Source organism: Clytia hemisphaerica, unplaced genomic scaffold (genome assembly GCF_902728285.1).
Source record: "Clytia hemisphaerica strain Z4C2 unplaced genomic scaffold, Clytia hemisphaerica genome assembly, whole genome shotgun sequence".
Taxonomy (NCBI): domain Eukaryota; kingdom Metazoa; phylum Cnidaria; class Hydrozoa; order Leptothecata; family Clytiidae; genus Clytia; species Clytia hemisphaerica.
In genome coordinates, this window is record NW_027103888.1 from 5,455 (window position 1) to 19,249 (window position 13,795).

The following is a 13,795-nucleotide window of genomic DNA, read 5'->3' on the forward strand; positions in this document are numbered from 1 at the left end:
AATGTAAATTCAATTGGAATGGATGAATTCAGTCGAAAAATATTTTTGATTGCAAATTTATCGGCATCAAGACGTGGATGGGATAATTCATGGTATTCATTATGTCATGTTTTCTAAGGAAATACCCCGGTTTTAACCGGTAGTGGCAAATTTAAACTAGACAAAAGTTGTATAAAATTTGCCACTACTGGCAAAAAACGGGGTCTTTCCGTAGAAAATATTACGTCATGAATATCATGAATTCAAACAAGCTTTTTTTTGATTTGGTTGCACGTTAACTTATAATGAATCAATTTTGTTACTTTTCTCTAAATAGCACGTCATCTCTATGCGAAGATCACTTTATTAAATGACCAATCAAAATCAGTAAAGTATCTTATGAAAGCTTCAGCCCATCCACAAAGATTAGGCTATAAATTTCTAGCTGCAGCCAATAATAATTGCTTGAATAATCATGGAAAATGTCAGGAAAGGTATTGTACTTCATCAAATTCCATTCAGATAAACCACGAAACAAAATAATTAAGTTCACTCGACTCAAAAACATTGCATTATTTCATTTAATGGAATCAGGGAGTCACACATTTAAATCCTTAACTTCCTCGGAGATACCCATTTTGTTAATTTTTCGATTTGTACTAGCCTCCTAGACCTTATTAGGACTCCCAATTTATCAATATCATTAATTTTGAAAATGTTTTTAAAAGTTTCCATATTTACCTTCTTGCGGGGGTATCCAGCACTTAGGTCGCCCCGTTTATAAGAATTTAGACATTTTCCCAATCCACCTCTTTATTCCTACCTCCGTTTATGAGACACGTGGGAGTAAAAAGGTTAAAATGTTATGTACAAAAATAAATAATCCACTCAATCTTGCTCACTATCATCGCTCCCACTCATCGAACCATATCCACCCAACAAGCTCAACGAAGCTCCTTTCATCTTCGCATTACTATTATCAGTCTGTTTCTTTAAATTGATTTTATAAGCGGGCAGCGCTTCTGGTTCTTTAACAATATTTTTTTGTTTCCGTTCCATTTCTTCTTCTTCTTCCTTTTTCCGTTTTTCTGCTTCCAATCGTTCCGTTTCCGCTTTGGCTTGTTCTTCAGCCAACTTTTCTTTATTTTTATTTTTACTGACTTTGACCATAGATGCTAGGTCATCAAAGGGTGTTTTCAGTTTAGCTTTTTTGTTACTGGGATCAGGTGTAGGGCCCATTGACAACGATGAGGAAGAGGTTGTATATGAACTTGAACTGCCAGCAACATCATCCTGAAAGTTGAAAAAAAAAACTTTAGAAAAAATGATCGTGTTCTATTTCCTTTGCATGAGATTTCTTAGACCGAAATCTACAATATTGGAGGGCTACTATCATTTTTTTCTTTAGTCATATTTGTTGCTGTTATATTCGATAAGGTTAACACAGTACGACAGCGATGTTATAATATATAATATCTAATAATATGAAAGGATCGGATCCTTTGATTATCTCTGATTCGATAGTAGCGAGTCTGAAAAAAATGGGTTTGATAAAATTTTTTCAATAAGTGAGACGAATATTGAAGTTGAACATTTTCAACAAATTTATCGGGAAAGCTTCTTATAATGTGTATTGGAGAAATTATTATACAAAAGTTCGCAAAAAGTAAAAGACGTTAGCAAACATTCTAAAGAATAGTTTTCACATTTCTTACTCTGTCCAATAGTAAATCAGTAGCTTTTCTTTTGTCCCCAGCCGACGACGACGAACTTTGATGAGAAGTCGAAGCGTCATCGTCGTCACTGCTTCCGTCATCGATTATACGCCGTAGGTATCCGTCACCTCCTGTACCGCTCTTACCGAAAATATTTCTAAAGAAAAATAATGATGGTTTTTTGTATGGCTAGATGAAAAGACTAATTACTAAGAAGTTTATTCTTAATGACAATCATAATCACATTTTGAGCATTTTCTGTGCTGCGAAACCCCGTCTCTTTGACTCAATGGGATTAACTGCATTCCATTTCAGTCATTTTCTTTCCTCTAAAAAATCCCGATTTCCAACCCAACTGAATAAATTATTGGAATCTTGTATCTGAGATTTATCTCACAGAAAGCAAAAAACTCAAATTGATCATTAAAGCAGCAGCAATTCTACTTTAAGGTTACTATTTAATACCTTAAAGGGAGAAATTTTGGCGGAAAGAAAATTTGGCGGATTTGGCGGATTTGACTGAAATCCGCCAAATTAAGTTCCCGCCAAAATTTCTTTTTTCCGCCATCCGCCAAATTAAATTCCCGCCAAATTAAACATTTTGAAAATATGATCTCTTTTAAGGTGTTTTTACTATTTTTTCGCTGTTTTGACGCCATCTTAAGGTTAAATTTTTAAGCGACCGCCAAATTAAATTCCCGCCGAATTCAGTTTTTTCGTCCATCCGCCAAATTAAATTCCCTCTGAAAAAACTTTTTTGGCCATCCGCCAAATTAAATTCCCGCCAAAATTTCTTCCTTTAAGGTAACACAATCCCTATTGCACAACAAAATTGGTTCATACTTGATCATATCTTCATCTTCTTGTTCCTGTCGTTTGATTTCATCTTCAACCAACCTTTGACCAACCCTCAAGTGATCTTCTATCAATTTCTCCGGATCGACTAAAAAGGTAAAACAAAAAGAGGGGTAATGCACATAAATTTTCATGAGCCTAAATTTTGTTAATTTTTTTTATGTTTGAAATTTCATAAACTGTTTCTTTGCTTAGACTGACTTAAAGACAGCTTAAAGGATTATGCAAAGGTACTGACTTAAAGACTGACTCAAAGACAGCTTAAAGTGTACTGGATACACTTAAAAATCAGACACAAATTTATTTAATCAGAACAGAGCAGTAGCACGCTTACTTGCAGCAGCCCGCGTGTTCAAGTCTCTCAATTCTTCCAACTTTTCGATCGACTCCATTTCACGTTTCGAGTCACGAGTTCGAGTTTCCAGAGCCTGAAGTGTGAAATCGGAAAAATATAGAATGCAAAAAATTAATTAAATTCAAGCAAATCTTGATCGATTTTCTAATTTTAGAAGCTAAATTTAATTGACACTTAAAACAGTGTTGGTCGATTTGAAAAATTTTAAAATGATTGTACCATTGTGCCAAAACACCTAAATCAATATAGAAAGAATCCCCACTGATGCTCAGGTGATAAAAGGGATGTTTGACATGAAGAACTTTTGTGACAATGAGAATAAAGGATATTCAAGACCGTATCATATCATCTATCGGAACGAAAAAAATACGAGAGAGCTGGAGTTTTGGAAGAATCGGGTCTCCAGAGTAATTTGAAGTCATGTCAGTGTTACCTTCTTTCAGAAAGTAAAATTGGTTAATTACATGCTTGTTGTTTTTATAAGCATTGCACTTATAAGCATATCTAGGCTCAGATATGGGGAAAAATTAAGCATATGCTAAGCATTACTTCGAGCCTATGAAAAAGGTATAAGCTACTTTGTAGTATGGATATAAGCAGTATTATAGTAGTATAGCAGCATATAAGCAGTATTAAGTATTAGGATATAAGCATCCCCTCAAGCATTTTTCAGCCTTATAAAGCTTTCGACCTAAGCATCTCTGAGCCTGTCTTCAGATTTTTGTATGCTTATAAAAAAAACATGTAGTAAACTATTTTTAAAAAATGATGAAAATCGCTAATTGGTATCAATGTAAACTTTTCTCAAATCTTTGTCTGGATACTATGTCGATAAGCGCCATGATGTCAGAGATTATAGTACTGATCCCCTCCTGCTTAAAATTATAATAGTGGGATCATTAGACTAGTAGTTGACTGGGGATTCTTTTAAGAAAAAAAATACAGTACCGTACTTTCATAGGGTTAGCAGCTTCTTCTTGTTCAACTTCTTTGCTTTCTCGTTCAATCTTCTCTTGTAGTCGCCTCAACGATTCGAAGTTCCTGGTTGCACCCTTTTCCATCACGTAATCAGAACTCTTTTGGATCAGTCTGAAGAAATAACAAAAGCGTGGAAGTTAGGTAGAAAATTTCCCCGTTAGACTTCTAACCAACAGTCAATCGCAACAGAAAGTAATTAATTTCATTCTTTGGGTGTGATTAGAATTAGAAATTCCATTGCTTATAATCCCAAACCTGTATTTTACAGCACTTTATACATAAGTCCCAAAAAAATATATCATTGTTTTAATACGATAGAATTTCTACGTGGAAAATAGGTTAAATGATTCGAATTTTTTATACAATGAAAATATCAATCACAAAAACATTAATCTTAATAAAACCTTGCTCAGGGTTTTGAGAACTAGTACGACTTACCTTAAAAGTGATCTCAGAAATGCATTTGGTGCACCGGATGTAGAATCGATAAATACGCAAACCCAAGTAGTTCTCATTCTGTACCGTTTCCTGGAAAAGACGTCAAAAATGCTTTGTTATGATTTGCTATAAATAACTCATGCGAAGAATATGAAAAATAAATTCAGCTATATATAAAGCTAAATCGATCTGGCCAGTCAGGGTGCAGTATGCAGTGCTGACGAGTCCTAATATAAGGACAAAATGCATATGCTGCTCTGCCACCCAATCTCCTGAGTGAATATAGTTTGTTAATTTATTGTTAGCTTAGTTTGGGTTCCTTCCCCTGGCGGTATGATTTGGTGGTCCTTTTGCGGGAGGTTAGGAACCTTTAGTTTTGTACTATTTGTTCGTGTTACCTATATTATAGATAAAAATAAATAAAAAAATAAAAAATAAAAAAATATATACAGTTGGACAGAAATTCTTATTTCTTCACATATATATGTCTGTAAAGCATAGACCTTGTGTCTGTAAACCTACCATGCAAAGCAATATCTAAAAATTGGGAATTTAGTTAATCAACAACAGAAAATCAAAAAAGGTAACATGGTAGAATACTAACCATTCGAGAATTGAATTTCCTTCCTTTGTAAATATATTCACCGCAGGTCGTGCATCTACGAAATAATAGAATATAAATTTTTGTTTTGGATTGTCACTACCCATGTAAAAAGTTGACTCATAAAATCATAGATTAGCAAATTTCTTTTATGGCTAGAAATTTTTCAACATTTTTTATGAAATATCCTGGTTCATAATGGTATCATGCAAGATCTATAAAAATAAATATCATGAAAGCTTTTACCTCATACTAAAGGGAGCCATGATACGGATAACAAACTGTCGATCCTTCCCTCTCTTCAATTTTGGAAGTTTAGTTGGATCGAAGTCTGGTGGATAGTATTTCTGAAAGAAATGAAATGTCAGATGGGTAGAACTCTTGTACTCTTATAAGCTTGAAGATGGTTTTAACACCAAAATGTATCGCTCCATTGTTTTTAAAATTTAAACTTTGAAAATGGCTTCAAATTACAAAAACTTCAGATGGTTAATTCTAATATCTAGGCTAAACACTGAAGTATAAAATAGAAATAAGAAAGGACTTTTCGCGTATTTTTCTAAAGAAGTCTTGAAAGAAGTCTTGAGTGAAGAGATTGGTGATTTGAATTAGAATTCTTTAATAAGGATCATTACAGAGCTAGTTATGGAAAGAACTAATATTTAAATTAATATAGATTCATTAAAGAATTGAACTGGATACTTTTACTTACATTGAGGACTTTACGTTCAGACATGGCTGCTCTTTTCTCTCAAATATTGTTTCAAATTTTAATTTCTTTAATTCTTAGACTGAAGATATAAAAGAAAAAAATGTGAAATGTCCTATCGAAGACACCCTAAATACAGGTTTTTATAATACAAATAATTTTGATTATTATTCAGTTGAGTGACATTTGACAACAAACAAATTTAGTCAAAGGGCTTAGAAATTATCAATCAAAAACAAAAACGATTACAGACTGAGGCGGAGCAAGAAGGCTCCCAAAGGATATCAAAATGATAAACTTGGTTTTACCCCTTTTTCAACTAGACATTCTTTTTTTTCTGTTACTTGTTAAGACCTGGGGATGGTTTTTTCCTTCAACTTTAAATGGGGATGCAGTTAAAGTCAACTTCATAATGGGGCTGAAAACGTGAGGTATTTTTAAAAGTGATACAAAAATTTTGGCTAAATTTTTCAATGAGTTGAGTGTCCCATCAGGTCTGTGACACAGGGACGTCATAGTTTCTACCCCCCCCTACATTCAGGGGGGGGGGTCTTGGGTTTGATGAACCAAAAGCAAGGGGGGGTGTTAAAAGTATGACTTTCCTAAGGGGGGTTGCCAGTTAAGGGGGGGTCTTCTTACCTAAGGGGGGGGGCTTCTTAGATAAGGGGGGGGGGGGTCTTCCTTGAATTATGCAAAATTTCAATTTTTCATTTATACTGATTTTCTAGGGGGGGAGTGAAATTTTAAATCAATTTCCTAAGGGGGGTTAGCACTTAGGTAAGAGGATCCACCCCCTCTTACTACCCCTAAGGGGGTCCCCAAACCTTTTATCTCCTTAAGGGGGTCTTGACCCCTCTAGAAAGTCAAATTTCAACCCAACTAGATTATCCCGCTAATCGGTACAGCACTATATTTAGTGTGCATAAACATAACACAACCATAAGAAACTGTATTGACAGGCCACTATAAAAGCTGAAATGAGAATTGATAGAAAATATATATTTCATTTAAAAAAACACAACATAAAAAATGTGCTATGACTTCTGAAAACACTGCATCCATTGCATAATTTGTTCAATGTTCCGTTCCATATCTGCTGGATCATTACTTTGTAGTTCATGTACAATATCAGTTTCATAACTTTCACGTGCTTCCTCCAATAACGTTTGAAATATCTCACACTGTACATTCTCTTGTATTTTTTCTGCTGAATATTTTCGTTGTTCCAGTCTTTCATATAAAACAGTATTATTGGTTCTCAACACAAATACAATATCAAACCAGCGTTCTGGGAAAAACTCACAGCCATGGTAATCAACAATATTTCCACCTTCTGACATTTTATCTTCCATTTCATCAACAACCCGATCTTCATCTAAAACATGGCAGTCATATTTATCATCCCAGCCATCAAACAGCTCCTCCTGTTTTGCGAGTTCACCAACATTAATATAATTTAAATTGGTACGCGTTGCAAGTTCTTGACCCAGGGTACTTTTCCCAGTACCCGGGGTACCTGTTATTAATATATTAGGTAGAGATCTTGACATGATTTCTAGGAATAAACAAAATTTCAGAGTCATGAATTGTTAAAAATACAACCACTATAAATAACACAACTTTGAGGGTGTGTTAAAACTACTGTGTTAATATGCCATAATCTTATGGAGAATCTTCTTTCTTTAGAGTACTCTGTATGTAAAAGAGCCGCTCATAGAGCTCTACTCTACCATTTTTACTCGCCCACAGAGTCGCAAAATAAAACAACCAGGTATTTTTCTAAGCACTTTTTTATGTCTGAATACCGGCCAAAATACTCAATCTAAGTTGAGTTTTTGAAACTCAATCCAAAATAGAAAAGCTTTAATAAAAAATGCTCTACCAAAATTGAACTTGTTGGTTGTTTACAAGCGCAAATAACTAATATTATCTACATATTCAAGGTTTTTTCGAGAGTTTTGCCCTCTGAACACCCACCAGACCCCCAGCTACATCAATGTACAGCTTCGCTGAGCAAATTCCCATCAAGGTATATTAAAAACTGCCCCAGCTCAAAGTGCTTAGAAAAATCCCTGAACAGCATGGTTGGATAATAAAAAATCATACTAGATCACAAATTTTAAGATGGTGGGAATTTAGATGTTTTTCGATGGCTGCTGGAAATGTAATCACAAATTTAATAATCATTATAATAGTTATTTAATAATTCAATAATGATATAACATGATTATGCATGACATCACTTTTGTGATTAGGACAAATATATATTACAATCCGTAAATTTTGTAAATTAGGTTTGTTTTGATTTAACTTTGTATTTTAATGACCAGCCAGGTCAATCATTTGAGGGCTATACATGTTAGCTTCCACTGATGCAAGTTACCCGACCTCACCGTAAAGGTTTTATATGACTATGATTGTGTTTTTATAGCAGAAAAAACAGCAATCTGCAAAAGTTCAAGGGCTGCGTGGGCCGTCAAACAAAAAGTAGACATTTGTTTTGGTTTTCAAAACAGCAAAAGTGATCAAAAAGAAACATCATGATGAGAAGAAACATTTGGCATATAATGAAAAACAACCTTTTAAACTCACCCACCCATTACCATAACATACCTCAGGGATCCAATTAGCATATCACATTTCGCAATTCGCAATGCGTTTTTGGAATACTTACAAGCTAAAAGTTGAAAATTGATCCATTTTAGGATGCAAAATCATGCTTATCAAAAAATTGCGATGCACTTTCTATCCCTTATTTCGATGCATGTACCTTGTCTAATTCCGTCATAGCAACTATCCTGGTCTTTAAAATGTTTTTAGATTAAATCTTATGAATAAGCTGCTTATAAAATCACTGTAACTACTTTTCCAACCAGATAGTTGCTATAGCCAGATTAGACAAAGTATGGCAACATTACACAAAGTTACAGTAATATCAATCTACGTTTTTCTAAAATCGATTTGTGAGTGACTCCTTAACAACAACAACAATGACTCAAAATTTCTGCAACATAGACATAGGGCGCTGTGGTATAGTGGTCATTGGCCTTGGTTGCTGCACCACCGCTGTTTCAAAGTGAAATAACAAACCTACAAAAACAGGAATCAACACACTTTGCCATTTTTAATTTTGCAAATAAATCCAGTGAAGTTACCGTTCACTTTCGATATCAGGGATATCGCACTGTGTTGCTGTATTTTAATGCACTGTGTTGCTGTATTCTGCTTTTTCGCTCACAGTATAGTAAAGGGGCGCTGATTGGATCAATATTTCCGCCCCATATTTCTCAGTATTAATCTGGGACAGGGGCTCATTATTCTTTTCATAATCATGTTTTGCTGCTAAGAAAAAAATAATATTAAGGTTTCTTTAATCTCATGGATGGGTGTTTAAAAAAGTTGCACTTTATAAGAAGTTGTGTAATTTGTAATCTGTAGGCTGCTATTTAAAGATAAGGAAATATTTTTTCTCTAAACCACTGTAAATGGACTCCCTAAACACATTCAAAGATGAGTTTTCTTAGATGTTCAGAACAAAGAAACAGGGTTTTAGTATAAGTCATTTAGAATGGCTTTGCTTACGATGATTCCGAGCGTCTCATAAAAAAGATTTTTACATACCATAGACCTTGTGGATGATAGCGAAATGTCTGGAAATAACTTAAAAGTACCCTATACAATGTGCATAGTTTTTCATATCGGAATGTATATAAGTACACAATAATATTTCTATTCATTTGTGTTCTATGATAACTTAGGATCACACTCATGAAAATCCCATGTGAAATTACCTCTTGATAGAGGAAGCAATCCTAAACATGAAAAACAAATTTTCTCACTTCTCTTTTTTTTCACTCGCTGTCTACCACGGGCTATTAAATAACAAATTACTCCACGTACATTACTTTCCCTCAGCCGATAAAAACGTGATAAATTATCTTATCTCTAGGTAACTGTTGTGGAGTAATTAATTATTCAATAGGCCATTGAGTTCTCCAAAATAACAATTGGGTGGTCAGTCCAAGGTGCTGACAGGAAGCTCAGTGAAAGCATCTTATAGTTGCGAAAATAGGCCTCCAGGCCTCCTGCAACTCAACCAAATAAAAATAGAAATAAAAATGACAAATGACTTTTAATTGTTAGCGAGCCCTTCCTAATTTTTTTATTTTTCTTCAAAATGGCCAACTCTGACTGGAGAATTAGAGAGCGCCTACCAGCAAACTTCCCAGCACCCATCATCACAAAACTGTTCACTGCCCCAATATAATGAACAAATTATGAGCGTGTAATTTGCTGTGCGTATAACGTCATATGCCACTCCATCAAGATGTTGTCAATTTCTTCTTCTTCAATTTCATTTTTGAGGAAGGAAAGTTAAGTTAGGGAAAAGTTGAAAATAATGGTACCAAGTTTTAGCTCATGAAGGCTGCCATTTCATATTTTCAAACTTTGAAAGCCAATACATAGCGTCAGCCTGGGTTTAGGTCCCAGGCAAAAATTAGGTCCCCCTTGAGTTTTAAGTCCCCCCAAAGATTTATGAATTTTTAGTTAGCCCCCAGGACTTTTGACCCTAGACACTTTCAAAAAATTCAAAAAAGGGTTTCTCCAATGTAAATTGCGTTCAGTTGTACATGGCTTCACCCCCCCCCCCTGCTCGCAGGGGGGGTTAAAAGGTCTCAGGGCAACTGGTACCTACAAATAGTCTTTGGCCAGGGGCCACCTACTGAGCTAGGGGGGACCTAATTTTTTACATAATGAACTGGGGGCTAAATCCTGATTGAGTACATTTTTTCAAAATTTGTGTGTTTTTCTAAAAGTATATCTACGATTTCAATTTTTAGCTTTTTTCGATTTTTGAACTTTTAGGGGCCACCTAGAATATTTTTCCAATAGGGGCCACCTAAATCCTAGGGGGCACCTAAATTCTTAGGGGGACCTAGGACCTGCTTATAAGCCATGGTTGTATATAAGTTAAAAGATAAAATATATGGCACGCTTTTTATAAGAATATTGCGCTGCAGGCGAAAATTTTTCAGATTCATGAGCTTCAATATGGGTAATTGAAGCCAACTATTAAGCTGAATTATTTTAGCCCCCACGTTAAGTGATGAGATTTTAGCTCCCCCCAATTACATAGGTCCCCCCAAAAAAGTGGTGTACTTTCAGCCCCCTCCTTATTTGGGAGAAATTTGGGGTGTAACCCCCCCCCCCCAACTAGCGGGGGGCTGACGCTATGCAAAAAATGCAATTGGAGTTAAGTAAGGGTGAATTTCTTTTGTTCCATACTTACTGATTTTTTTACAAAAAATTGAGCTCAAAAAAAAAGTGCCAGTCAGTCAAGCAAGAACAAGTGCACATTAGGATAACTTCGGCCAATTTCTCATAACTAGGAGAGTTGTATCCTAATTTGGAGATTTAAGTATCCTAAATAGGAGAGCAGACACTTTCACCTGAATTTTTGAGGTTACTGCTTCGATCCGTGTCTGGAAAACTATGCAAACCTTTTCTTCATCAAGATTAGCCTGGGAATCCAAGCTCATAATCTTAGAAAAAAAAATACCTCACCTCACAAAGTTCTAAGATTATAGAGCTTGGTGCAGGTAGATTAGTCTGACACAGAATGTTATAAACAGTCTGTGTGAACCCTTGTTGACGACTTTCTGAACTTTGGAAACCCAGGCAAACGCACATAATCAACTTACCATAAAAACTCTTTCACAAGCTCTAAAGACTTTCAAAACTACTAAAAACCACATCAAAACATCAACCACATGTATTTAGACTTCCAACCAACAGCCATTTTGTTTCTAAATGAATCTATGTTTTCATTTTCATTTGTTTTCCTTTTTTCTGCAAAGTCAGCTTTTCCATAAATTATGCACATCGAAATTATCAAAATGCGCGCGAAAGTACTGCTAAGTAATACGCCGAAAGCTGGCCAATCAGGCCGAACCTGCATTGCAGGGAAAAATCTCCCTGCAGACGAGTTACCTGCGCCAAGCGTTAAACAAGCAGCAAAAATATCATAAACTAGACTGTGAACAAAGTTTAACGGTTGGATTCCCAGGCTACATCAAGATTTGCACCACTGACCAAAATTTCAAGTAATTTCTCTGGCGGGTTCCTCGAAAATCAACATCCTTAATAATCTGCTGTTGTTCAGAGCCTAAAATTTTGCGAACATGAGCTAAAGATTTGTCTTTCTTTTTACAGAACGGCCTGCTACGGTTCGAATTTCAAAATGGTAGCCGTAAAGGTGAAGGGGCCTGGGTGATTTTCGTGCAAAAAAAGAGTTAGCACATTTGAGTGGTGTTTTGGGCTATAGTTTTGCATTCCACCAGCCAAACTCGATGAAAATCAGTACACAATCTCATTTGCTCAAAATAATGTGCATTTAGAAGAACAACCCAAACAGGGGGGGGCACGCAGTTACTACAAGACAGTATGACACTTACTACCGTGGTGGTACTGTATTCAGAAGTTATGAAAACAGTTACTACACAGTGTAGTAACTGCTGTTTGGGGGTGGTGCCAAAAACTAAAACTAGCACTTTTGGTGTAGTAAGTGCTTATATTTTAATTTTTTTAAAGAACTTTCAAAATTTTTCATAAAAAATGAATTTTTTTGTGAAAAAATTCTTTGTTAAAAAAAAATATTTTTGTTATAAATGGACGAAAAAAAATTTGACCCAATCTCAGACCCAACTTTGAAATTATGCTTTCCCTAATTATCATTAAAATGTTCTCAACAGCTGTTAACCAAGTAAATTAAAAGAAAATCTAGCACAAAAATGGCTTTAGGTTGAAAAATAATCGCAATTTAGGGTAATTTTGAGCATGTTTTTGATGATATCACTCAAAAACAGGGGTGGTACCTGGAAATCTTTTCTGAAAACAGTTACTACCAAGGTGTAGTAACTGCAAAGGGTGGTGGTCCTGAAAAAAAGTGTTGAAAAAGCACTTACTACACATCATGTCTTGTAGTAACTGCGTGCCCCCCCCCCCTGACCCAAAAGGAAACTTTTCACCCTACCTAGTGATTATGTATTCACAATCAATCTTGGAAGAAATGCTACTTTGTTCAAATATGCCAGATTTTGCCTAATTTTGCTTCTGTTTGCAAAAATTGGTCATCATAGTTGGTGTTCATTACCGCACACTTCCATTGGGAAAGTTGCGAAAAATTGCAGCACACTCTGGACGGAGGGAATCGTTGCAAAAAACGCAACGTTGCAGAATTTTGCAACGTTGTGCGGATCTATGCAGCAATTTCCCCAACTGTGACGCGGATGTCTTTGGTTGGTGAAATATAAAGGTTTTTTGGTTTTTAGGATCCTAGTTAGGATGTTGATTGCTATTTTGGATACTTTTTTGTATCCAATCTACTAAGATACCGTAGTCTCCTTAAAGCTAAGTAGGAGAGATTGCCAAATGCCAAAGGTATCCTAATTTGCACTTGTTCTTGACTGCCAGTAATGTGCTGATGAGTGTATGCACTAACCTGATTAAAAGAAAGCCCTAACTGAAGGGGGTCACATGAACATGATATTGTACTGGCTACTTACTGCTGGCATAAACTGATAAAGACAAGAGCAGAGTCAGAGAGGGCACACCAGGAGCTATTAGTAAGAATGGAAAAGAACATATACATACCTAATCACTTTGCACGAACTAACTAGAACTTTTCACGAGCAAAAGTGATAGAACATATACTATATTAAAGAATTGAAAAGGGAGGTTAAAAATAAAATCGTCGCACACACGCTGAAAACCGTCGCCATTTTGTTTGTAATGTAATTGTATTAATGTAGACCGGGTCTTATTGGAATACTTTAAGGGGCTAGGGCTTGGTGCATGATATATACGTGTATGGCCAAGAACTACCGTGCATGTTACACTACACGCATTACTCTAACTACACTACACTCAGTACTCAGTACTCTAGTAACACTCACTCAGTGCTCTAGCTAATGTCCATGCTCTCACTACACTCAATGTTCTCACTAAACTCACCCCACTCACTACACTCACTAAACACACCCCACTCACTCAGTACACTCACTACACTCACTCAGTACTTTAGCTAATCTCCATGCTCTCACTAAACTCAATATTCTCACTAAACTCACCCCACTCACCCCACTCACTACACTCACCCCACTCAC

The 13,795-nt window shown here is 35.7% G+C and overlaps 2 protein-coding genes across 2 annotated transcripts; both read right to left on the bottom strand.

The window, feature by feature from the left end:
* Nucleotides 1-782: 782 nt before the first annotated feature.
* LOC136808513 (splicing factor YJU2-like) lies at nt 783-5,717 on the bottom strand. The gene is given in 10 exon segments (XM_067065039.1): nt 783-1,272; nt 1,695-1,851; nt 2,538-2,637; nt 2,884-2,977; nt 3,858-3,983; nt 3,985-3,993; nt 4,321-4,410; nt 4,925-4,979; nt 5,168-5,268; nt 5,634-5,717. Coding segments are annotated over 10 exon segments (1,161 nt in total). The 5' UTR covers nt 5,658-5,717; the 3' UTR covers nt 783-867.
* Nucleotides 5,718-6,608: 891 nt separating this feature from the next.
* Nucleotides 6,609-7,243, bottom strand: LOC136808514 (adenylate kinase isoenzyme 6-like). Its single transcript, XM_067065040.1, has one exon. It carries the CDS (start codon nt 7,211-7,213, stop codon nt 6,665-6,667), a length of 549 nt encoding a protein of 182 aa, XP_066921141.1. The 5' UTR covers nt 7,214-7,243; the 3' UTR covers nt 6,609-6,664.
* Between the last annotated feature and the right edge of the window lie 6,552 nt (nt 7,244-13,795).

Excerpts from the sequence above, each read along its gene's own strand:
- LOC136808514 (XM_067065040.1), bottom strand. The coding sequence starts at position 7,213 with ATGACTCTGAAATTTTGTTTATTCCTAGAAATCATGTCAAGATCTCTA.